The sequence below is a fragment of the Limanda limanda genome, chromosome 20, assembly GCF_963576545.1.
Source record: "Limanda limanda chromosome 20, fLimLim1.1, whole genome shotgun sequence".
Lineage (NCBI taxonomy): Eukaryota > Metazoa > Chordata > Actinopteri > Pleuronectiformes > Pleuronectidae > Limanda > Limanda limanda.
This window is the reverse complement of record NC_083655.1, coordinates 6,852,626-6,879,384: the sequence shown is the minus strand read 5'-3', so window position 1 is coordinate 6,879,384 and position 26,759 is coordinate 6,852,626. Positions and strand designations below refer to the sequence as shown.

General features: G+C 42.9%; 1 protein-coding gene across 3 annotated transcripts; it reads left to right on the top strand.

Moving 5' to 3' along the window:
* Positions 1-387: 387 nt before the first annotated feature.
* On the top strand, positions 388-25,994 carry rbm33a (RNA binding motif protein 33a). 3 transcript variants are annotated; one of them, XM_061093537.1, is made up of 19 exons: positions 388-546; positions 2,481-2,559; positions 3,554-3,602; positions 4,018-4,082; positions 4,220-4,514; positions 6,420-6,560; positions 7,248-7,413; positions 7,599-7,822; positions 9,088-9,406; positions 11,113-11,174; positions 13,689-13,800; positions 14,211-14,584; positions 15,425-15,712; positions 15,920-16,204; positions 16,629-17,384; positions 19,122-19,298; positions 20,124-20,309; positions 20,656-20,744; positions 20,918-25,994. In XM_061093537.1, exons 1-19 carry the CDS (start codon positions 528-530, stop codon positions 20,964-20,966), a joined length of 3,735 nt encoding a protein of 1,244 aa, XP_060949520.1. In that variant the 5' UTR covers positions 388-527; the 3' UTR covers positions 20,967-25,994. The 3 variants fall into 3 exon arrangements, with proteins under 3 accessions (XP_060949520.1, XP_060949521.1, XP_060949519.1); XM_061093538.1 differs by having other exon boundaries at positions 9,085-9,406; positions 14,211-14,572; XM_061093536.1 differs by having other exon boundaries at positions 9,085-9,406.
* The last annotated feature ends 765 nt before the right edge of the window (positions 25,995-26,759 follow it).

Here is a 26,759-nt window from a genome sequence, read left to right as displayed (position 1 = left end):
CCTTTAGAAGTTCCCTTGCAACTGAAGAGTCACAATGAATTATGACACTAAGAAGAATAAACTGGTTTAATTAAGATAAAGATGTTGGGGAAAGGAGAAAGACTTAACGATAACCAGAGAGAATTGTTGCTTGTGACCAAGGAAAGGAAATGAATAGCCTAGAATGATGCAGATCTGCATCAGGGATTGGATCAAGGACATCAAAGCATTTTCCACATAGAGGTCTAATGCACCACATGCAGTTGTACAGGTGGGACACCGCAGTCATTGACCTGTGTGTTTATCTGTGTGTTTACAAGCCTGTGCTGCAGAACCCGGGGTGGAGGTTAGAGGAAGGGAGGAGGGGGGTGGTGGTGGTGTTTCCCTCCCACAATGCATCATCACAGCGCGGCCATGTTTGTGCTCCGGCCGCGGAAGGAAACCACTGTCGCATAGACTCTGCTCGGCGGCTCGGATCGAACCACACGATCCATTAAATGCGACCCACCCGTGTGTAGTCCGAGTGCTAGCGGGACGAGGGGTGCACGATGTCGGCCAACGCACAGGGTGAGTACCGGCAGCGGGCTTTGATCTATGATGCAACGTTAGCCTAGCTGGTGTAGCTAACGTGGCTAGCTGCTGGAAAAACCGCATTCGGAAAAAAAACACGGCTTTTTGTGGATATAGGCCACCGATCGAAGCCTGGTTGTGGTTAGAGACTTATTTTTATTTAATATAAGTTGTGTGTTTATGATTTTGGTGTGGCTATGCGACTGGCTAGGTTAGCTAGCAGCTAGCTGTAGGCCTCAAATCAGACCTCGGCCGTGGTTAGCGTCACACTGAAGACACAGCAGCAACCACCACTGGATGACTTAGCTGTTATTGTTATTATTAGCATATAATTGTATAAACATATTTATTTTTTAGATTTGGGTTATTTTAAGCAAATTAATTCAGCCCCATTCCGCGGGCTAACGTTGACGGGAGGATATCATTTTTCATCGGCTATGGCAGCTGCGTTTGTTAGCATAAGAGCTAACTGCTCAGCTAACATAAGATAAAAACAAGGTCCATACATGAGTGACTGAGTGTGTGTGTGTCAGTGTTTTGAAAGTGAATTGTGGCTACACAGCGAGCTAGCTAACTTTGATTCGGACTTTGTTGTGAAAGAACACCCAGTTCTCTGGCTGCTTTGGTCTGGGTGTCCTGGTGTTTTGCTTGTGGTGCTCGGTGTCATGGCTCAGTTTCTCTGCATGCTCCTCTTATAGAAACCTGAGAGCCACCTCCTCTGCAGGGTCACATTTCCATCAAAATGTTTGGCTGCATTCTCACACAAGCCAAGTTCTTATATTTGATGGAGTTGTCATTAGGTGAAGATCCTCAGTCATCCAGGTCATGGTATCTTAAAGTTTGACAAGTGAACGTAGGGCAAATGGACTAGTTCTGTTTCTTGAAGACGTTTCTTCCAAAAGGTTTCTTCAGATGTGATCTGACCTATGGGAGGTTTCAGGTTAAATACCTTCAACTTCTGCAGGAAACACAAGCATGTCCAGTTGCTTACACACACCTGTTCAACTTTAGAAGACCCTGCAGCAAACACACAGGAGAAGAACACACTTTGAAAAGCTGTGATTATTCCTTGTTAAAACATACAGTGGTTGTGTTTCACCTTTGTACAAACTGTGTTGCTTGTTGTTGTCTTTACAAATACTTTGATTATCAGTACATTTTGAAAGGAGGTGTGTGTGAAAGTGACACGTGCCAGGTTTGTGTTTCAATGTATATATTGGCGCTTGTTTGCAGAAGTTGCCTTGCAGGGTCGAGTAAAGCCATTCTGGATTATTATATTAATACCTGTGTTTTTCCTACTGTGTCTATGTCTTGGCCAATTGCAGACTGTGCCAACAACAATAATAATTAACTCCCAAAATCTGTGTGGTAGTGACTGCACCCATCCTGGATTGAGACACTCGGTTTCTAATCATACATAGTTTGTGTTGCATAATGTACTGTTTCAGGTGATTTTCCAGGGTGTAAATGCTTTGGTCGCCTTCTGCGGTTTTTTTCTTCAAGATGTGCGACTCAAGAGTTTGCTTGATCTATTATTCTCTCTCTAGATCTGTGCTCCCTTTGGGGGAGAGAGTGCCAAAAGTTGGGGTGGGAAAACCTGTAAAGATGAGCTTGATGATATAATCAGCAGCTAGTTTGGCAGATGGCTGTGAAAATATGTCCTTGTTGGGAATCAGTTGTAACTAGAAATTGATTTATTAACAGCTTATCTCTGTCCGATCTACACTCAAATTTCTCATTCTGGTCATATACATTTTCCATTTGGATGCCGTAATGAAAAGGTTTTCTGGTCTCTCCCGTGTGTCATGCGGTTGCTGAAAATGGCATTTTGTTATGTAATGTCAATTATGTGATGCGAGGATGTTGCACTTTGTTAAGATAACCCATTGCTCTGGTGTGAATCTGTAAGTGAAACCTACTTCCTGTTGCAGATTATGGCTTCGGCGAATATGACAAACCAGGTGCTGAGCGGTCACGCCGGAGGAGAGGTGAAGATGATGATCTAGAGAGGTAAATGGTTTTACTTATCTCTATGTTCTCATGTTTACAATAAGGAGTACGGTACCGTATCAGTACTGTAGGGTTTGTAAATCACAACCTACTTTAAGACAGGTATTCAGCTGCAATAGTTGCGACAGCACCAAATATTAGTTTGCTTAAAATCAGTCACGCAAGCTGCTGATGTTTAAATGTTCAGTGAGTCTCTCGATCCAGAGTCAATGTTAATGAGTTAATCTTCAAACGATCATCTGAGCTCCTGATTTCTTCTCTGTCGCATCTGTCCAGTCAGAAGTCACAGAACAACAAGCATATTGAACTTATTGTTCACAATATCATCGTCACAACTAAAAATACAAACTTGAAAGTTATTTCAACCCCCTGACTGGAACGGACCCAATACATTTTTACTCCACTTATATAAGGTTTTCTCCTCATATATTCCTCACATTATATAATTTCGTAACTTCTGTTACAAATAACTGGGTCAAATTTTCTCTGCACGTGGTTTTCCTTTCTTATCTCCTTTCCTTTACCCTATGACATATTTTCTCGTGTCAAGGAATAATTGTTAGGAAAGGAGATTATTTGGACTTTCTGAATGCAGCCCCTGTATTAAAAAACCAGTGCAGCAAATTTCTTCTTCATGGGAGATCAAGTGTGGTTCCGCTCATTGCTGCCTCTCACTGGTGTAGTTGCATCGCTGCCACTTGGTGCTGTCATCAAAATACATACCTGTACTGTTTATAGAGTACACTCCTTGCTAAAATCATATCTCGTACTTTGAATAACCGCAATGCTATTATTAGTAAGCATCTTAGTGTTTTCATAAGTAATAGTTTTGTAAATCAAGCAGACGGGATTGTCAAAACTGAAATGCTCTGTTATTACAATATTTCTGGCAGCCAAATACTAAGAGAATTTTTACAAGGCAGTGTAAACAGTAGAATTTGGAAGAAGACCTAACACTCTGCTAACCTGTTATATGTTTTTTTTTTCTCTTCAGTGATTTAGAAGAGGAATTGTTGGGGGATGATTGGCTCTCAGGTAAAAAGGTAAGACAAAACAAAATCTCTTTTTTAAATAGATTTTTATACTAGTCACATAAAGCACTCTCCTTCTCAGCATGGGCAGGAAGTGGAATATAGCATCTACAACACTGGGTGTTACTGTTGGTAGAACATTTGAGAAAATAGACTTGAGCAGTGGACTTGTAGCAGGTGGCTCCTCCACAGGAGGAGCTGTTGATGTGAACCAGGAGGAAGTACAGTGGACAAAAAAGAACTGTGTTGACCTGCCCAGATTGCCTGCACCACATGGGAATAAAGCATCCTTTGGGGTTGGAGGTGGTGCCCTGCCCCCACACCACAAACACTCACACACACACACACACACACACACAGAGACCAAGGAAGAGAGTAATAAAACATTTAAAAGAGCAGAAGCAAATATTTCTTAAATCTGTTTCAGAATCCATCAGAAGTCTCAGATGAAGAGTTAAATGATGACCTCCTACAAAGTGATGAGGAAATGGGGTAAGCGGATTACATCAGTGTTGTGTGTATTTTCTGTTGTGTAGTAAACAGAGTGAACCTCCACGTTTTGAACATGTTTCCTTCAAACGTCATCTGTTGTTTTTCCGGATGTGTAACGTTGTGTTTGTTTTGTTTAGTGGTCAGGAGCTGAACGTCAATGCCACATACAACCTGGGCACCACCTATGGCCAGCAGGGAAACTTGCAGGAAGCAGACTACACAGATGACGTTGTGAACCTGGGTGCAGAGGGCTGTGAAGTAGGGGAGGAGGGGTACCAGGGGGAGGTGTACACCGGGGAATATAGCCAGGACAACAACGCTGGGATGCCTGAAGAAGACCAGATGGATTACACTGGAGAGCTCGCAGAAGATGGCTACCAGGATGAAGTGCTAGACATCCAAATCAATGAACCCTTAGATGGGGATTTTCAAGTGAGTTTTCACATTTCCCGTCTCGCATGTAAAAGCCAGCATAGGAAAACACACATGTCCTCCCACTTCTTTTTCTGTCCAGCCCTATTCAATCCCAGAGATAATGTTGGCTCTCTTGTGTCCGAGAGTGGACAGTCAGGACTGAAAATCTATTAAGGGGAAGGAGATGTTGGTTGGGGTTTTTCTTGGCCAGGGGAGGATGGGATTCACTATCACATCCTGCCAGTTAATTTCTCCATCTTGCTGACGAAGTTTGTGTTGACGGCTTGTTTGCTGTGAAGTAATTCTCTGCTGTCGCCTCCCAATACCTGTGCCATTGTGACCTTGGGCCGCGTATCTTTAGGGGAGTAAGAAGCTGCTTTGTGTCGAGGAGATGTGCTGCCAATCGGCGGAGGTTAATGTGGGGGGCTTTTATCTCGGGCTTTAGACTGGATCTGATAAAGTCAGTGCAGGTGAAAAGATTATTGACCTTCCTGGGGACACCCCATCCAGTTTTCTAATGATTGATGCGAGTTTCCCTTTCATTCGTTTCCCTTCCCTCTTAGCCCAGACTAAGAGGATGAAAGATAAGACCAGATCCATGTGCAAATGTCCGTTATGGTCCATTTACCGAGGTGTGATGGTGTTTGGCACCTGACAGAGATATATTAGCCAGCCTCCTCTCTCCAAACAAAGATAAGATGTTGACCTTCCTACTAAGGGTGCACAGAACGAATGGATGTCTATTTTCAGTTTTGGCAAATGTCTGCAGGTGTGGATGTGTATTTATGTTATGGGCCATAACAGTTTACAAGGTCACTAAACTGCCTGGCCATGACATTTGGCTCACCATGGTATTCAATGAGTTCTATGTGGAACAGTTTAAAGGATTAAGCTGTTGTGTTCCCTTGGGGCAGCCTGTCCATCTATCAGGTTTACTGAGTGGTTTTTTTTTTCCTCTTCTTTTTCTGCATTAATGTGTGCTGCTGTTTTTCCGGTTAATGGAGCGCAACACCAAACACCATTGTGTGACCTACAGTCTGACCTTATTTAGCGATGGATTTTTGTCAGCGGGTGTTAAGCAGATAGGCTGTTTGAATAACTAGCAACTACTGTATGAGTTGTGCTGCCCCTTTTGTTTACTGGTTTTTCTGGAATGACTCGGATGTGTACGTGGTTTTATATGAAGTGATTGTATCATGACTGGTACAGAAATCTTGTTGAGTAAGAAAAAAAAAAGTGGTTTGTCATTTCCTGGAATGTTTGCATCTGTGCCATGTTTTGGGCACGGAGTCATGAACTCGCAGTGCAGCCAATAACGGGAGTGATTTGCGAAGGAGTCAGTCAATGATATTTTCACCATCACTGAAGCGGGGAGGAGTGTTTTTATCTGTGCCCGTATTTCTGTATATCATGTCAAACATTTACATCTCATTGAATTTCAAATGGTGTCAGGAATAGTAATGAAGGCTTGCTCCCACTGTTATGGTAATTTGGGTTGGGAAGTGGGGGGGGGGGGGGGTTACAGGATGCCTCCCCAAAATCCTCTCCATAACATTTTAATGTTTGCTTTTGTGCCCTGTATGTTATTTGTCTTTATATTTCAATTTTCTCTTAATTAATATGTTTATCTTATTTATGCTCATTTATTTTATTTAGTCGTCAAAAAAGGGTTAAAACCATACGTCCATATTTCATGTGTTCGATTTTAATTTAACTCGTAATGCATTTTGTATGCTTGTATATATTTGCTCTGCATCGTAACAGCATTTCTTGGCAGACATGGATGTTTCTAATTTCAACAGAAACACAATAAAAGATTGTTTTCCAGCAACGGCTGAAATGCAGTGAGCCTTTGCTGATCCTTATCAGAGCATTGTTATTACTAGAAAAATCAATACTTATTATCCATGTGATCTTTTGAAGGGTAATGAATATCAAACCTCCTATGATGATGAACACGGAGTCCAACAGGAGGCGGCCCCCGAGGAGGTGGGGGGAGACGAGCAGCAGGAAGAGGAGGAGGAAGATGCTGCAGAGAGCTCGCAGGTCTTTGATTCAGAGGAGGTATGAGAAGACCCTCCAAACAAAAACATTCACTTGCTGTGGATTAATGACATTTATTTTTAATTAAATTCCAGTGAAGGTGGTGCAGACAGTTAACCGCCACTTATTTTTTTTACACAGAATTGCCCAAAGTATTAAGTATACACTTATGTGGTACATTCAAAGTAGTGTAGTTTCATGTTTTTAATCCATTTTAAGGTAGATTTTAGGCTACATTAGAGAAAATGTAAAAAATATATAGTCATTATTCAGTTGATTGCTGTTTTATTAATGATTGAATTGCTCTTTCTCAATCAGTTTAACACTTGGTCTCTATAACAAACACAAATTCTGTCACAATTTCTGAAAACTTATCTTGTCAATGTCTTGTTCTGTCTCATTGGAAAATGCCAAGATATTAGGTTTAAATTCATAGAAGACTGTATATCCACATTTTAGAAGTTGTAACCAGAGATTGTAATGCAATTTAGCAAAATATATGATGTAACATATTTGTTGATTATTAGAATCATTTCAGAAAGTAATTGATTATTTGGCTAATTGTTTGGCTCTAGACAACAGGACAGGAGAAGAGATTTAGTTGCATGATGCAGGTCGAATGTAACAAACATCTGAATTTACACACAGTTTTGCTCATAGTGGAAATGTTTTTATATTAAATTGTTTTTAACCTAATATTTTGCTCAGGTTGAAAACGAAACTATGCATGAAGAATCAAGGGAAGAATCCGATGAGGAGGATGAGGAAGACGAAGAGTCCGGTCGCATACGGTTCAAATCGGAGAGGAAGGACGGCGCTGTTGTGCGGTTGGCTGATGCCGGCAGTAACCGGAGAAATATCCCTGAAACACTAGGTAGTAATGTCTCCTGCTGGGCATAATTTGTCCTTGATTCATGGACAACCATTGTGAATACACTCATATTTTCTGACCTTGACTAAATCTGTTATAGGGTTACTACAATATATGTTAACCTAAGTTCAAATTTTACCAGACATTTAATCTACAAATGCTCAATTTTTGTGTTTTACATTCATCAGAACTGTCGGATAAAGCCAAGCGGGATCTGATGGAGTTTGAGGAACAAGAAAGACAGAAGAGACAAAACCGCTATGGAGGTCGAGGTGGTAGAGGAGGAGGAGGAGGTCGAGGAAATAGAGGAAGAGGAGGATTCCCAAGCTTCGGCATGGGAGACTTTAGAGGAGGACACAGAGGAAGAATGAATGACCAGAGAATACCCCTCATGGGAAACATTGGCATGCAGGTAAACTACTGAACAACATTAAGTGGATAATACATAAAGCTAAAGGGAGCATATGGGTTTTACTGGTTAAGATGATTTAAAAATTACTTGATTTAGTTTTTCCCTTCTTCTATCCGCCACAGATACGAAGTTTCTTTGCTTTGTACTTGAAAGTGACACATGTTTTGCTCGCTGCTGATCCTTTAACTGTCTGAGACTTCCAGAGCAGTGGTTGTTGGCGCATGAAAAAAGTCAAAACACTCTGCTTCCCTGTATCAATGTTGATATTGGGATTATAGCAAAGTGTGTGGCGGTAGTCTGCTCAGGCAGTAGGATGCAAATTAAATTTGTTCATTGCCCAGGATTTAGTTCCTTGTAGGCTTTTATTATTTGATATCAATCCATCCATTTAATCCTTGGCATCACACGGCTCATCAGTTCATACAAGACCTGTGAAATATAAGTCACTTCAAACATGTAACGGAAACAACAAAGACGATGATCCTCACTAACAGAGTAGAGAGTATTTCAGAAGTGGCCCGAGACTTGTCTTCGTCATCGTGTAAAGATACATTTCTGTTTTTTAATATTATATTTGATCACTGAATAAAACCACATTATAATAAGTTTGTATTATGTAAAAATCCACATAAACTATGTTTTACATGAATAATTAAATACCAGTACACAGTTCCATTGAATTAAAGCGGTTCCTCAAGGTTGCGTGCCATTTCTCCAGTTCGCCATTACTTTAGCTCACGTTAATAACGATAAAAGGCTTTAAAACTCAAAACATCAATATTGTAAATGAAAATTTAAAGGCAGATGGATTTGTGCTGTTAAGAGCTTGGACTCTTTAAGACAAAGTGTTGTCACGTTTTTATTACTTGACTTGGTCTCTGGTTTGTTTGTGCATTTGTTTGGGCCACTATCAAGGATCCACTTAGAACCTATATATTCCAGTTGTAGCAGATATCAGAAACATTTCCCTTTTTTTTATCTGGCTTTAACATCACTTTAAGAATTGTGATCCCACCAAGGTTGCCATCACTTTTATGTCACTGTAAAATTTATAAAAGAAACACATGCACTATAGATCTTCAGTGGCGATGCGTTTAAATTACTTTAGGATACCATCTTCAGTTTTGCTGTTGAATTGACTTGTTGGCGTGTCATCGCATGGCTACGAGCGATGATATCAGAATCTTCCCAGAAAGAAATGTGTTTTGACAGGTTGTTTTGGTTTTTCCCTCCTCTCCGTTTCCCCATCTCCTTCCAATTAGCAGCAGTCCTCCCGAATGCCTCCTCCTCATCAGTCTCATCAGCAGCAACTGCACTCCCAGCAGCACCACCCTTCGCGTCCAAGAGGACCACCTCCCTTCCAAGACCACGGGCGCCCACTGTCCCAGCCGCCCCTCCAGCCCCTCATCCCCCTGCACATGGCTCACCGCTCCCCGCCGATGAGGCCCCAGATGGAGCCGCCACCACGAATGATGAGCTCCCCGCCACCTAACTTCCCCCAGCATCACCAGCAGCCACCTCCTCAGTCCAAGAACATCCACATTAACCCCCATTTCAGAGGGCCCACCTCATCCTCTGTACAAGGTAACTTAATTAACTATCACTCAGATGCTTTTCTCATTTAACTGCAGTGTTTCCCTGGATCCACCACAGCACTCTGTGTTATTAAAGCTGTGATCTTTTAATCTCAATCAACAATTCTGCTACCTCTGTTTCACCAAGGTGATTCTATTTAATAAACCAAACTCTCTTTATCATAGCCACAATTTGTCTCAACCAAACTGAATTTAACCGGCGTGATGAACTATACAAAGGCATAATGTCAGAGAGGGATAAAAGATACAAAGACAAATCTGTTGTGTGGAACTTTTTGGATTCAAAGATGAAGAAAATAATTGATCGTGTAGAGAGCAACTCAAGATTTTGACATTTAGAGTGATGTGATTTAGGGCTGCACAGTTAAATTACAATTACATTTCACATAACTGCATTACCTACTTTCTTCAGGAAGACGGAGTAATTATGTGATCATTTCTGAAATTTTAGCAAGTTTGCAAAGCCTGGATACCTGATTCTCACAATGTAAATGTAAATTATATTTACACATTGCAAGCCTTGCACATAATAATCTTATAGTATCCAACTGTCTAAACACCATTACCACTGAAAGAAAAAGAGGTATCCTATCCATCTGACTCATTATACTTTCATGACACACATGTTAGATTTACTTTGTGACAAACATGAGTCTTTACCGTCGTCTTGTGTACAGATCAACACAGGTTGTACATGTTATTTTTTGTAATGACGTATAGAGAAAAGGGGGCAGGGAGATTCAAGAGGGTTGTGAATTGCGATTTAAAAAAAACAAAACTGCCAAATATAAATGCAAAAACTAATTTCACATAAAAAAAAAACATTGTCCTGAGTAGAAAAATCATAATTGTCATTTTATCCAAAATTGTGCAGCCTTAGTTTATCAACACAATCCTCAGTTGAGGTGTATGATGCTGTTTTGGCAGATATCCTTACCCTGTCCCTAAAGGTGTCTGGATTAGAATGTCATTTTGTTGTTTGGTTGAATGACAAGTGAATAGCTCTCTCAGCCAGTAATGGGTTTATCCTCCCTTTTTTCCCTCCTGGCAGCATCACCATTTCGTTCCCTGAGATAGGTTTATCTAGCCTGTCTGTCCAGGCCAAGATTGAAATTTTGTTAACAAACTGTGTGTTTGTGTGTGTGTGTGTATCACTCAGTGTGTATCATTGTGTGCCAGTGCGCATGTGTGGGTTTGGGTTGTGCTCCTGAGAGTCAGACGTGTTCTGAAAGATCAGGGATTGCCTCTGGTTATGATTAAGTGAGTGTGTGTACGTGCATCTGTTTGTATACATCTCTGTTTGTTTATATATTTATTTTATTGAATGTTTTCCAGTTGAACGCTGACGTACAATTACAGCAACCCTTATTTTGAAGCAAATTAAATGGCAATCATTGAATTACATTGTGCCAGATGATGTAAAGCATTTTATTCATGTTAATTTGTCATATTTGGCTAATAATTCTCATGTATTTCATATTTTCTTTGAGCTCCCCGGTCTTCACCCAGGGTGTAAAGACACGAGGAGCAACTCTGAGAGCCTATTTAAGATGAAGCATGAAGATGTCTAACGTTCTCCTCCCTTTCTACTTTAACCCTCTCTCTACCTACTGCCCCTCATTTTCATTTCTCTCCCCCTCCCCCCTTCACCCGCCCCCCCTCTCTTGCTCTCTCCCTCTCCCTCTCTCATTGCAGTGCCCTTGATGCCTCCTGCTCAGAGCCAGCCCAGACCTGCTGTGGGTCCTCAGAGGTTCCCTGTGAGTAGCAGCTGCTCCTCTCTCCCTCCCTCTTGCCTCACTTTCTCTCCCCCTCCACACGGTTAGCATCCCCTTTCTGTGAGGGTAATATCACTACGGCAATTAGACTGTCCTGCCCTGGCCAAATACTGTTAAAGCAAATCTGTAAACACTGATATGAGTCTGGCTGCACAACTGGAAATGCGTGATAGGGGCTTTAGGCAAGTAGACTTTTGGAGGTCGAGGCTGCAGTGGCGGGACTTAGTTAGCAACTCTTCATGGATGGGCTGGGGCTCAGACTACACCCAGCTTGGCACATAATGGAATTGTGAAAACCGGGATATATTGCCAGTTAAAATTCACTTTCCGCAAGTTTGTGTCCCGAAGGCATGGAGACCTTTTTTGGACGGTATTTGAATTAATGAAACATCGCGGTGGTTTGATAGGGCTGTGCTGTGAGCCCCTTGCCTTTTTGCACTATATATATTTCGAAGTCTGAATTTAATGTCAGAGAAAGGGGATCTCAAGTCAGTGATTTCTTGTAAGAGAAGGTCCTTTATTTCACTCACAAAGAACCCATCAGAGAGACGACAGAAATGCCTTTAAAGTAATTACTGTATTGAGGGAAATGGCTCGCCGGCAAGTCAGCCAAAGTGCCTGAAGTTACTCCGTCCTTCTAGTTAATGATGCCCGGGCATCAGGTGGCGCTGGCACTGACTGACATTTTCCTGGAAAGAACATGTTATATGGATTTATGCAAATAAGCCATAGCAAAATAGCTGCAACCAATTGCAATCATGTGGATTTACACTGTTGCCAAATGAGCCAGGCACTCACATAGGAGTCGATCTTTTAAAAAAAAAAAAATGTATTTTTATTTACCCCGTTTCATCCTTCTATATCAATATTGGGCAATTCCTCTTCCCCGAGGTCTGTGATGGTGCTAGATATCGATAGTGTGGAAGCAGGGGCCTGTTATGGCTCTTATCACCCAGTAGAAGGTGGGGTTGTAAAGGTTTGGGCTGATGAACAACATAGTGTTGGATCCCCCAGCTGTCAATTGCATTTAGGCTGCTGTTGCCAAGGACACAATTTGAAATGCAGGTGACAGACCAGCCAGCATCATTCCATTTACCAGTGGGCACCTGATTACTCACGATTATCATACATTATCATCCCATCAAATTTAATTGTTAAATGGCCAGGAGCAAGGGGGGGGGGGGGGGGGGGGTCATTGCCTCTAGTATTAATGCATTGAATTTTTTTCTAGTGGAGTCTGGGTTTTTAAATATTAATCTCGGTGCCAATTAAAGTTATTATAATAATTAATCCGTTTGGATGAGGACATTCAGTTTAACCATGAAACAGAGAGGCCACCCTTTACGCTATTTGGACATATTTTTATTACGGACTGTAATTTAGTATATTACATCTTTTTTGAAAATTCTGCTTCATAAATTAAATTCTTCCTTTATGGTCGATGGGATCAGTCACAGACCCTTATTCTTACGAACCATTATCACATACTTAAAACAAAGAAAAAGCTTTTAAATTCCATAAAACACCCAAAACAAAGCCCAATTCTCCGTTCTTTATTAATTATATGGCAATTGCCCCCTCTATTATATGTGTCATGGTTATCCCTTCACTGCAAAGAGCTTTGCCTGCATCAGTTACAAGATGATCACCTGCAGCCTTCTTATCAAGGATTAGAAGTGAGGGGATGAGCCGTGTTATTTTCCGCGGTGTGTCTGGACACCAGAGTCCTCATTGTGCAAACCTGCCTGTCTTGACCTTTTTAGAGCGGTTTGATTGCGGCCCCCATTGTGATCCCCCCTGTCTTAGTAAGCCCCTTTGATTAACTTTCTGTTAAGCAAGTTTTTGGGACTGTGGCTTCCAGCTTTCAAACACCTCTTCTCTCTAAATACCGCCACACAGCAGTGGGATAAAGATGGATTAAGCCTTGATAGCATCTTAAGTAATTTACAATAGGCTTGGAGGAGGCAAGCAGCCCATTTGTGGAAGTGCCACGTGTTGAATGGCAGGTTAATTTTTTAACAGAGATGGATATTTGAAAGAATAAAGGAGACAGTTATGAGGGGGATTTGAATTCCGAAGAGGGATTAAAGGGTTGTTATCTACTTTTCCTTGGAAGATGGATAGGCAGTAATGTGTATGCAGTAAAAGCTGTCGAACATGCTAACGGAAAAAGAAGTTGAAACAAAGATGAGGGCACTTATCCCCTCCTGAAATAGCCTTTCCTTGTCAGAGACGGGCTTTAAGAAGGTTTCGAAAGCAAAGCATTAATTCAGGTTCGCTCAAAAATTCATGCTAAAGGGTTTCTTTAATATTGGCATACATATTGATGTTTACAACTCAAGATTCTGTGTCTTTTTAATGACCCTGGCCCTTTTTAATTATACGCGCTTCCTGCCCAATGCAATACTCCACGGCAAATTCTTCATTTCTTTAATTTGTTAGCGATTATTGAGTTCCCAGTATGGCCTCTAATTCATGAGTTTTGTGTTTTCCCAGGGACCGGGAGACTTCCAGCAGCACATGCCTGGTAATTTTGGTCAGCCCCAGCGGCCCCCTCATCACATGGAGCCCTTTAGAAACCAGGACAGGGAGCCCCTCTTTATGACAGGTGAGTCTAACATCCACCAATGACGATGATTACAAAGCTCTCTTACTATTATGTTTAACCCAATTCGACATTAGCTCAGGCGGTATACCTACAGGGTATGCTGCGAGCTTTCTGCGGCAGCACTCATGTTAAATGCATGTGTATATATATACATTTGAATGAGACTTGAAACATGCATTAAACATATATATTTGAGGTTTCACGTTCGGTGTTGATGCAGAATTAAATCCAACCCACTTTGTTATTTACCATTTCACCTTGATAGAGTTGTCTCTTTTCGTTTTTTCCTTTCTATAACACTATACATCCGGAGAGGGAGTAGCTGATGTTTTGAAATTTGCTCACAGCACAAAAAACTTGACATCTCTGTTTGGTGTTGTTGTTGTTTGGTCTTTCCTGCGTGGGCACAGAGCGCACAGAGTCCACACGGTTTCCAGGGCAGCACATGTTTGATCACCAGGGCCCCAGCCCTCTGATGAACAGCGGCAACAACCTCCACCACCAGCAGCAGCAGCAGATGCCCGGACCGGGCCACATGGGTTTTGGACCACCAGGGCCAGCCTTCAACCAGCCGGGCCAGGGCCAGCTAGGACTGTTTCCAAGAGAACCCCCTAGAAACAATCACCCTCCCCACCAGGGTCACCAAGGGATGGTCAGCATGAATCAACAAGGTGGTCCCCCGAACCAGCCCAGACCTTTCATGGGCCCTCGTCAGCCGTTTGGCCAGCAGGGGAGCCTTTTCCCCCCGCCACCGGTTCCGTTTGGAATGCAGGTACGAATGAGAGTAAGTGATTTTTATAACTAATAGATGTCAATGTAGTTTAGTCTGTTTGTTGTACAGCAATTGGATGTTGTTTTATTTTCTTCTTCTCCCATTGTGATCTGTGTATCATGATTCTTTTTTTTTTTAAAGTATCTTTCCATTTTTGTAAATGAGCCTGGCATAAAACCCACATCCTCCCTTTGCCATGAATGTATGAATTTCTGTCTGGCTTTTCTCTAGATTATTAAAATGGATTTGGCAACAGCGATAACTAGAGTACTGTACACATGAATAAGCCAGACTGGTTATCATATTCACGGCCACTGAAGCGTTACAGAATAAGACTCATGTCTGTTTGGCATCTCAGCATTTTATCGAGACATAGACACGAGCTCCCTCTACTGACCGAATCACCACTGTAGTAGAACCCATGTGGATCTATGTGGAAACCCGTCCCTGGGGTTAATTAAATGCATAATTTGCCTGATATTGTGTTGAAAGTAGTGTTAATAAGAACTGATAGTGTTACTGTTGTTAGGGGGAAAATGGGGAAAGGGTGAAAAAGGCAACTCAAAGGGACTCGGCTTCAATGTGACAGGTATTGATTCTTCAAGTCCCTGGAAACTGGAGGGATTTGATCACCATTCTCTCAAATCGTATTCTCTCATTTGGTGTGTTGATGGTGGCGGATGGCTTTTAACATGCCAGTCCGGTTGAGATTTGGTGACTGCAAAGGCCATAGCATATGTGAATGGGGGCATTGTCATTCTGTCTTTGATTTAAGTATAAACAGAATTATGTGGGATATTAATTTCTGCCTGGTATTCCTGTTATAGCTCATCATCTTTTCTGTAATTTCAGGGCTTGATGCACGCTCCTCCCGTCTCCCAACTTCCACACCACGACTCGCTGCCACCCCATCAGCCCATGCACCACCACCAGCAGCAGCAGCAGCAGCAGCAGCAACATCATAGGCAGGACCTACCCCAACATCACCAGCAGCAACAGCTAAATCTGGGTGAACCTCGCCCCATGATGCACCACGGCCAGATTCCCTTCCATCAACAGCAGGCACACGGCAGCCCCAGGCCGATGACTCCCCGGCCGCTGAACCCCCAACAGCGCAACATGTCCAACAGGCAGAGGATGGTGAGAGATTAACATATCAGTTTATTACACTATTTGCATATTATGTATATTATGCACAACCCGATGTAAAGCAGGGCTCCACACTTCAACACGAGGTCATTCTAATTAATTTTTCTGTATTGCTCTGTCAGCATCTTTCCCAGCAGGGTGAAAATGGACAGAACTAAATGTACATTAACCCGAATGTTCACATTTTGCCCTCTTCAGAACGCACCTGGCCCCAAACAAATGCAGCAACGCAACAGCAACCTGCGGGAGCTCCCTGTAGCACCTGGCAACACAAACATGAACAGTGCCCGCATCGCCTCCTCCCCCGCCGCCAACGTCAGGCCTGTTGCCAAGGCAACGCAGGGGGTGCGTCCTGGGCAGAACACTCAGCCAGTGTCTGACCGTGGCAGAGGAAGAGGCCAAGTTGCTGCCAGGGCTGAATTCCAGCTTGGGGGGGGAGGCAGGACAGTTGTTCGCAAGGAAATCCCGACCTCGGCACCACAGGTCAGTTTTTTAACACACGAGAAAAACAAATGATAAAATAGTGAGCCTTTTTGCATAATGCACAAACTATTTCATGTAATTGCTTATGTTGTCTGAAATGTTCCTACAAACCTAGTCACTTTAAGTGTTTTTCCCAGTTAAATTCAGTAGACCCCCGAAGTAGTGAGCTCAGCGTATCAGTGTGCTGAGAAGGACCCCCATTTATTAAAACCCAATCATAAGGTTGTTAATGACAATGGTCTCCTTTCATTGGAAAGAGCAGATCAATACTATTGCATTTATCTCTTGGGTCCTGACTCTAATTACATCTGCGTGTTAGGCCATGTAATGTGGTTCAAATAAGACACAGTGGCTCAGGGGCGCCCCTTCACAAAAGTGGAGACAGGCAGTCATATTGTCAGCTTGTGTTTTTTTTACGCCACAGAACCCCAACGAGGACGAGGAGACGCGACAGTACCGCCTGAAGATCGAGGAGCAGAAGCGTCTGAGAGAGGAGATCCTGAAGAGGAAGGAGATGCGACGGCAAATGCAAGCCGGCGTCAGGAAGAAGGAGCTGCTGGAAAGACTTAATTCCCAGACAAACGCTCCATTCGAAGGAGCCCCTCCTACACTGATTCAACCTGCACAGCAGCCTCAGCAGATACCACACCCGGTGCAACAACGGCAACATCCACCACCACCGCAGCTGCAACAACAGCCCGAACAGACACAGCTGCAGCAGCTACCGCCACAGCAGCAAAGACAGTTTCCTCCGAGAACTCCACAACCATTAAATCAGTCATTAAATAAAGTCAATCCCATCCCTCCTAATGGCGCTGCTCAGCCCCTAACGCCACGTCCCAATGTCAAGACCCGGCTGCAGATGGCGAAAGGCGGCGCCCCACCGCCACAGATACCCGGGCCTGTTCCCGACCAGCAGTGGAACCAGCCCCCCCAGAATCAGCTGCAGCTGCAACAGCGAAGGAGCAGCGGGCCACAGAACGTCAACAGGCCTGGCGCTCAGGTCCAGAAGAACATACCTGTAATTCCTGTAGTGGGGTCCGGCCAGGCTCCGGATCTGGCTCTGAGTCAAGGACCGAAACTCGGAGCCAAACGAACTGTCATGCAGCGAGCCAGGAATTCTATCGACGAAGGTCAGCAGGTGCCGCAAAAAGTCAGAGTCGTCAAACTTTCAGGAGCGGTGAGCATATATCATTCATTTATTTCTTTATCTGTCATCCTTAAGTGTTCTGGTCCGACATTTATTTTATCTTCTACCGCTGACTTACTCGCCTGGGACGGTACATAGTTTTGAAATGGAACCGTTTTAAAGGCCACTGCCCTCACACTGTCTATTTTGTTATCCAAAAGATATCTAACCTATGGGAATGACAAGCTGATGTCTGTGTCATTTTGACAAAATTGATCTGTTAAGAGTTGCCTCTCTCAAGCTTTGGTGCCTGGTATTTGAGCCACGATGCCTTAACATACATTTTACCCCGGGAACACAGAAAGGCTGTAGACATTAAAGAGAGCGGTATGACATTTATCTGTAGAGATGGGGACGCCTCACCGCTGCTCTTAAAGGTTGGCATCCTCTTTAAGGGCACAAGAGTGTTCTTTTAATAAAAAGATGGAGGATAAAACATGAATGACAGTAACACCAACAGTCCAGACTCACCACTGCCTCCTATTTCATACTCACTTGATTCTGCCGTGGCCTTAATTACCCAGTAATCTTTATTGAAAACCTACAAAAGCATGCATGTTAAACATTCCTACTTGTCACTGATGAGACACGTCGGTGGGATGTGATAGTATTTGAAATAAGCCGCTTTCTGACTCCATCCCGGAGGATCAAGCGGCAGAGCCAAAAAATCGCAGGCTGGCTGCAGATGAAGATAACCGGGTGTCAGTGCCTTAATGGAAACCTGCGCAGAGCTATCTGATGTGCGGCATCACGGAGAGAGAGAGAGAGAGAGAAGAGGGGAGCGGGATGTGAGGTGGTGAAAGAGAGATGGAAACACAAGGACACAGCTAAGGCCTGTAGCCACAGTGAAAACAAGATTCTCGAGATGCTCCCTCTCCCACATTGTTCCGCTGTCATCAACGGGAGCTCGACAATGTTATCTCCTCTCTCTCTCTCTCTTTTTCGTCTTGCTAGCTCTCTTCTCGTGTCATCCCTGACTTGCTTCCCCCCCCCCCCCATCAACCCATCTCTCAGGTGCACGGCAACAAAAGAATGCCAATCCAAGAGCTTTGTAATTAATCTTTCTTGGTTGAAGGGAGAGCAGCATAATACCTGTGTAAGAAAGTTGCCACTTTTGAGGATTTGGATTTGTATGGCTTAGGCACACAGATAAGAGGCAAATTATATTTTCATCAGGGATAATACAAAGCAGCGCAAGACACAAAAGCTGGGGAGAAGGGGGGGTGGCAAGGGGGGGGGGTGGGGTACACATCGAGCTGCTGTCGTTCCAGTGTAATGCAGCTTAGCATTTGATGGGTGCAATCAGGAGCTGTGATTTCTATAGGAGGGATTAATCCATTTACTCTCAACTGGGGACAGGTCAGAGATATCGTCTCTTTTCTTCTCCTGTATTGATCTGTCACATCTCTCCGCAGAGTCAGGGAAAGAGACGACCTTCAATTCCTCCCCGCATGTCAACAGAGTCGAGCTGTGACTTTATTTGATAATGAGAACATCACCTTGTTGGGCTGATCTCTGATATATCTCTGTGTGATAGGGATCCGGCTCCAATGATGGCACATTTTCACTTTGAAGAAAATGGCCGTGCATTTCTGCATTTCTCCCATAAGCGTGATATTTTTCGTAAAAACCTTCGCGTTTGCTTGAGCTTGTGAAGCCTGCGAACTAAGATAGAGGCTGTGAATGCTATTAGTTTTTTAATTAGTGTTGTCCTTCATCATCACCCAGAGTGAAAAGGGGCCTGAGGCCACCGGCGGCCCAGCGCAGCAACAAGGCACCTGGCCGGCCACTGCTCCCACCCCGGGCGTCCAAAGGAAGGTTACCATGGCAGGACAGCACCCACCGGGACCAGGAGGGACACCGCAGGCCGGCCGGGGGGGCATCGGCAACCAGCAGCAGAACAGGGTGAGTCGTAGAGGAGCTCTCGCGGCCCTCTGTGCTGTGGACATCAGTAACCCTTTCACCTGAAATATATATATTAACAGAGCAGACAGTGAAGGTAATGGCAGCTTCTGCTCTAAAAGGAGCCAAAGTGTCTCCTGTAAAGTTGTCCTGAGCCGCTGGCACTACCCTGGCATTCAGGAGACATACCAATCGAGCAGTAGCGGTAATAAGACAGGACAGTATGCCAGGTGCAGCAGTATTGACAAGCTGAAAGCAGTGTAACACGGGGGGCTACACAAGGTCCCCTGGCCTCTCTGCACGCCTGTCACCACCAGGCTGCTGTCACAGTTACCATACTCACTGATGCTGACAGGGTAAGGCTGCCACCATAACGCATGCATGGCTCCTCTCCCTTAATGTTCCCCCACCCCCAACCCACACACACACACACACACACACACACACTCCCTTCACCTCCTCTCTATTGGGGGTCTCTGCCTCCTCCTCTTCCTCCGCAGCTGAAGAAACATCACCTCTCACGCACACGCTCGTATGAAGATATGCCATGTAGCGTGTTGTGAAGTTGATGTTCAATGTGCAAAAATGATAAGTCAATCATGTGAAAGCGTGGCGTGTCTGGGAGGAGCGGGAGGAAAACAAAGCAATTTAGAATTTTCCTTTGTGCTGAGAAGTAGAATCGCTCCACGCGGTTGAACGCAGGATTAAAACATCAACGGGCCTGTTTAAGCAGGATAAGATGTAGTCGACGTTATCTCCCCCTCCCCCCATATATATTTTTTTATCTCATGTCGGCAATTTTCTCCTCACCACCTGGCGCTGGTGTAGGTCGTTGTGTCGGGCCGCGGCCGCGGTAGAGGGGCCGGTCAGACGGGTCGAGGTCGTGCGGTGCCCACCAGACAGAGCCAGAGAATTGGACAGAGCGAACGCTGCACGGTCTCCATCGAGGGTCTCTCCTCCTCCACTACCGACGCTCAGCTGCAGAACCTCCTCAGATCCATCGGGCCCATCGAGGTTTGTACCAGTTTGTACTCACTGGTGTACAAACTTATTATATATCTGTTTTCCAGGTTCTATAACAAATAACAATATTGTCAGCAGTAATTGCTATTACGAAAGCCATATGTACTAACGTGTCATGTTCAACCTATGTGACCTGTGTGGAAAACATGTATTTGCACCCACCACAGCGGCATTAATAGTGTGATCCCACAGCGCCCTCTGTTGTTGTGATTCGGTATCTTACTGAGCGTGAATGAGTTTATCAATTCTCCCTTACCACCCTCACTCCCTCTTGTGGACGAGACGAGCGCGGAGTCGTATTCATTTTTGGTGCTTTTTCTACTTCTGTCTTTTTCAGATGTTCAACATGATGCCGCACCAGAGGAAAGCCGTCGCCACATTCTCCAGCGCCCAGCACGCAGAAAGTTTTCAAATAAGCTTCCATCGGTAATCATTGTTTCCTTTTTACCATCACGCTTACACATTCAGATAAATGCTTCACATATTATGGAATATTTACATTTTAACAATATGATGAACTGTAGCTCCTGTGTAGTGTTTGAAAGTATCTCTTCCTCCGAGACAATGGCTCAAACATTACTATCACAATTACCACACAGGCACATGATTGATTTGTCCCACATTGACGTGTCGCTGATTGACGGATGAGGGGGGGGATCCTGTCTCAAGACGTCACTTTCCCGCTGACGTGGGCGCCTCTCGTGCGCGGCTCCAACTTGACACAGGAGTATTTCTTCACCTCCCTCTCGATCTACGCCGTCTGCGCAGAAGCATCGCCCGTCGTTCATCTCTCATCCACTTGGAACAATGAACCTAAAGACATTTTGCCGTGAGGCCGCCTCTGAGCGACGCCGCCTAGCGACTGCCCGTTGTTGTAAAGTGGCACCGGAGAGACACTGGACAGTAAACCCTACTCTGACGTTAGTGTGTGAAGACCCTTTTTGTGCATCCTACACGGACACTAAGTAGAACAAATCATGATAATGGTTGCGCCCCTCCTCAGTGAGATTCACGACAGCAAAATGCAGAACGCCACTTGCAATTCTAATGTGAAAATTCCATACCTTATTTTATTTGTAGCTCTGTGTTTACATGCGGCGGCGGCGGATGGTTGTGATAGATTGGGCCCGGCTTACTCACGTTGCAGTGTTTCTCTTCTCCTGTAGATGGCAGTATTTCAACACTATTGGGACTTTTTTTTTTTTGGTACCCAACCGGCTTCTTTAGTAGAGATGAGTCTCTTAGCAGCTTTGGGATGAATGGCGCTACCTAGTGGAGAAGTTACGTACAGGCACAGCAGAGGCCTGGGTGGATGATTGAACAGAGGACGTGTTGGAGCGTCAGAAGCTGAATTAGCCCAGAATGTAACATTAACAATTATTTTCTGAATTCCCAGCAGTCCTGGGGGTTGTGGTTGTATATTTTGCGGTGCGTTAAGTCTCAGTGCTGCTTGTTTATATTATATCTCTGGTTTAAGTTAGTACATATGGTCATCTGGCTGTTTCTCTATGTTATGAGGTATTTTAACTGTTAACACCTGGAATGCATCCTGGAAAATGCATATTTTAGTTGTATGTCTGGATTTTTCGAGTTGAAGTGAGCTTTGTTATTTGTTTCAAGTGTGCGTTGAGGGAGTGTGTTTGAAAGTATTTTTTTTTTTTTAGGTTTTTTATAGTGACGAGTTTAAATATATTGTTGGTGAATTGAATATTTGTATTATTTGGTCGATCAGAGAGAATTTCTCGCGGTTCTTTTCGAGATATACACACATTTCTTTACATTATTTCAGCTTGGATATATATTTGTCTTTCTCCTTTCGGAAGCAACTGATCTGAATCTGCGTCAGGCGATAATTTGATGCTTTATCGACGAATGAGATAATGAACCTGGAATAGCACTTTGAACAAAAACACTGAACTGGTCATGAAGAGGTTTGACACGAGAGCTCAAAAGAGAATAGGAAGTACATTCAACAAGAACAAGTCTACACAACACGTTGATTGTTCTCCTCATTATAACATAGATATTCAGTGAGGATCCTGGGCTCAGAAGAATAATGATGGTTATCTTTTAAAGGGTCAATTTGATTAAAAAAGCATGAGAGTGTAAAGTAAGAGGCAATTTCTCAGAGCATGTTTAGGAAGCACTAGTACATTGCTAAATTCTTTAATTTCCTTATCTACCAAGTTGCAATCATTTACTTTTCCCCATATTTTTCCTTTGTGACACAACATCTAGTGTTTGAGATTCGTCAAACTGGAACAGGTCCTCTTAATATTCAAATATTCTTCATCCTCGTTTACAAATAGCTGAAATCCGGAAAGTGAACTCTGTACTTGAATCGATCGGGACGTGGCGCAGGAAGGTGAGGGGGCAACCATTATCTCCGTAGTGATCATGTACACCAGTAGAACAGAACTTGAATTCAATATTTATCCTGCTAGAATTTTTTTTGTTTTGTTAATTTCTTCTTCACTCATGTTGTAACGAGTTAAAAACCTTTTTATATGTAAGGATAAGCTGATGTGTCCAGGCATAGATCATTTTACAAGTGTTTTGTTTGAATTTAGAGCCAAACATGACTGGACCACATTTCTGTTTATAAGACATTTGACTACAAGTTAAAGGGAAAACAAGAAAAATAAAAATATGGCCAATATACCGTGAACATGCAGGTATGTCAAGCCGGTCAAACTTTAGCCCAAAGACGTGTGATTGTGTGTGATGTCCATGTGTCTGGTGCCTTTACCAAGAAGTATCTCTCTTATTTGTGCCACATTTTAATAATTTTCTATTCACAGTTTCCTCTAAGAACATAGGTTTAACCTTACAACACATCATATACATACTTTTAAAAACAATGACCTCATTTGGGATCAATGCACAAATATTTTTGAGGATTAATTATTATTCATTTTTTTAAGGTTTAAGTGTTTTAAGAAATAATATCGGGTAAGGAATGCTACCTCATGGAGATTAAGGATGAATGCCACTGAATTCTGCTTTATCGTCACCTGCAAATTTAACCTTGTTGTCAAACTGATGTGCAGCTGCTGGACATGAGAGCGACACAGGAGGAAGTTCAGAAGAGCCTGGGAATGTAGTTTTGGGTTATTGCCAAAGAGAAATTGGTCGGTTCAAACGTTGACTTAAATTTACCGTCAGTAGATCAACTCCTGGCTGCACATCTGGGTGACATCACAGATTAAATTTTGGGAGATTTACAAGATGATGGTTTACAAGTCGTTTTATTTGCCTTCTGTCTTCCCTGCTTGTGTGAATTAACATTCATACGTTAGGTGGTATTTCCCTTAAAAATAGTTGTTACTTGAAGTAATTTAAAAAAGATCTATTCAGATTTGAAAATAAGCTGCACTTACTGACTCTAACCAGTGGGGGTCGCTAGATTCTCAAAATGCTGTGAAGCACAGAGGGTATTCGGACTAACAGGGTCTGAGAAATGTCGAAGCCCCTAAAGTTTCTCTTTATGGTTTGAAAAGCTGCTGGTCGGACGGTTTTCAAGTCTCCTGTATGTTGTGCTTTTGTTCTAAACTGCCTTCTCTATGTTTTAATCCTTTTTGTTTTGAGTTGATCTGCTGTAGAAGTGTTTGTTCTCTTGCGATGTGTTTTTTACTGTCTTTAATGTTGTGGGGTTATGCTTGATCTCTTTCTAGTGTTGTGGTAAATCCTGTGGATTTTAAAAAAACATATTGGGCAATGCCCGTCGTAGTGATATTTCTTATGAGACACTGGGTCTTGTAATGCAGAACAGATTCATATTGGATCTTATTTGTATCCTAACTTTTAAGGATTTATGACAAATTTATAACTTTAGTTTTAGGATGTGACGCCCTTTCCTGTGCTCACTGATTTTTACAGTAGGTTGTTTTAATATCAGGGTGTTTTTACAGTCACCTCACCTTCACTGTTACAGTAGATTCTTCAGATATTTGCTTCAGAACAGCTCGTCTGTCAGATGTGTTCGGAGCTTTTCTGTGCTTACGTAAGAAAACCTTTTATACAGAATGTTTAAACTGCCTCTGGGTCACATATGCAACAGTAATTTACACAAAGTACAACTAACTTCACACGTTTTCTTTCTTACAGGTTGCTTTGCAGACTGAGGCAGATTTAATAATCATTTCATTTGTTTTTCTTCAGGTCACAGTTCTGTCTACAGAGTCACAAGCAGTCATCAGTTTAGTGGGAGTTAAGGGACCATACCAAGGGCTTGGCATGTTTTTTATCAAATCAACAAAGTAAGCTACGTATAATTAATTTCACATTTTCTTTTTTCGCTTTATCATTTTTCACGATAATGCTCCTCAATGTAATTTGGTCCTGGTGAAATTAGAGTTTGTTGATGTGCTAAAACTGGCTCCAGCTCTCATGTACTCATCTTTAACAGGTCATTGAACAACACTTACTGCTTTTTGGATATTTTATCTGATGCATGTTTAATACAACAAGTCACCAAAACTGTTCCAGTCCTTCAGGAGACACAGGATGTCATCTATCCTTTTATCGATATTTTTAAAACAAAGACATAACACATTTAGACAATTATAATATTTTTTGCACCAGTAACTTTTGGAATAATGTGTCTCTAATGACCTTTAGTGGGGTTTTTCTTTCCCATCAATCTAAAGTATTGATTACATGAGAGCTACAGACATGTTGAGCAGCAGCATGTCAAACCGCTGGTATGGTCCAACACGTGAGGTGCTGCACTTTGAGGTTGAAGCTGCACAATATTTGTTTGATGAAAACTTGTCGGCTTCATCCGAACACAATGACCTCTCGGATTAACACGTTAATTTTTTCAGCAGCGTATCGGCGGGAGGAGACAATCACCAGCTCTCTCCATGAATCTGCTTTGTCACTTTTCCTGCTTTCCCTCCCTCACTTCACGCTCTGGATTCTTTCTCAGCGACGCGGCCCCCCGGCTTCGGGGGTGAAGACTTTACTCAGACTTCCTTCCCTAACCAAATACACGTTGCTACAGTCCGAGTATTGGGGGGGCCTCACCCTCATTTCCTCCCATTACTGCTTCTCCTGTCATCGCTCTTCTTCCAGCTTGCATATTGATTTGTTTTTTCACAGTTGCTCATCTTTTTCCCCCCCGATGCTGCCGTTGTTCAATGATCTTAAGACTCCTGTATCAAGCAGGGGGCTTGGGGTGGGGGCCCACCTGGATTACCAGTGTTTTGTCAGCCCAGTGGCTGGAGGTTTCCATCTCTGTGACGACTGCCGGGTTCACAGAGCAGAGCCTGTAACTCTTTCACTGCACCACGGGTCATCCCAGCTTCTTGACTTTCATTGTTTGGTGGGATTTTTGGAAAAAAAAACAAAAAGAGACACTGCAGTGGTTTCCTGGTCTTGTACAATATGATGCACCGAGTGATGACTCCAGCCTTTTGAGATGTGACTGAAACTGTTGACCAAAGCACCGTGTTGTGTGTTTCCACCCGTCGCACTGATGTCATGTCATGTGAAGTCACCGTGTTTGTGTTGGAATATTCTGAAGTCACTGTGAAATCTCTCCTGATACTGTAAACTGTTTTTGTAAAGAAGAAACATGATTTTTTTTGCAAAGAAATTCGATATTTTTTAAAAAGATGAAATGTGATAAACTTGAATCCAGAAACTGAAAGAAAATAAACCTTTTTCACACTATGGCCCTGTTTTGGTTTTCATTGTGGTTTTTAAAGTTTCAATTTATTAAGTCTCAGACCAAAAACAACAAGGAAGTTAAGTTAGAAGTAAATTCTTACCCTTGAATCTGAAGTAGCTTCTTCTTTCGACCACTGGTTTCATTATTACCAGTTAGTGTTTCTACTATTTTCTGTTTTTGGTTTGTTTTATTTTTCCTTAAGTAACTTAAAGGAAAAGTTGGGAGAACGATTACCTGCCTGTCAGCAGGATTCATTTGGGCCCTTCCCTAGTCTGGATACCGAAGTGTCCTTGGGCAAGATACTGAACTCCAAATCGCCCCTACTCATAGAGTAAGTGCTAAACACAGATGTACTGTATGAACATGTGTTAATGCAACACTTATCATGTATTTTACAAGAGGAAATGCTCATAACTATTAAAATCAAGGGAAGAAAGATCTTTACTTTAGGAACAGAAAAATGTTTTCTTCTTTTCCACTCCTGTTAATTATTTGATGACCCCTTCAAAGTGTGGGAATTTTGTCATCTAAATTCAAAAAGTAGTATACATATTTGTAGACTTACTACTGTTACTTGTGCTATTCTCCACAATCAGTTCGAGGCAAATGTCTGAGACATAAATCAAAGTGGCCACATGGCTCAGTGTTTGGTTGTTGAGGTGATGTTGGTCAAAGCAGTATTGTAGAGATCTCCCATCATGTTTTAACTTGAGCATCCACCAAGTTTTCAGATCCAGAGACATCAGACAGGGTCTTGAGATCGTGGT

Bases quoted from the DNA above. Each gene is read 5' to 3' on its own strand.
- rbm33a (XM_061093536.1), top strand. The intron at 4,083-4,219 runs GTAAGCGGATTA...TGTTTTGTTTAG, and splicing joins CAAAGTGATGAGGAAATGGG to TGGTCAGGAGCTGAACGTCA. The intron at 7,823-9,084 runs GTAAACTACTGA...CCTTCCAATTAG, and splicing joins TGGGAAACATTGGCATGCAG to CAGCAGTCCTCCCGAATGCC.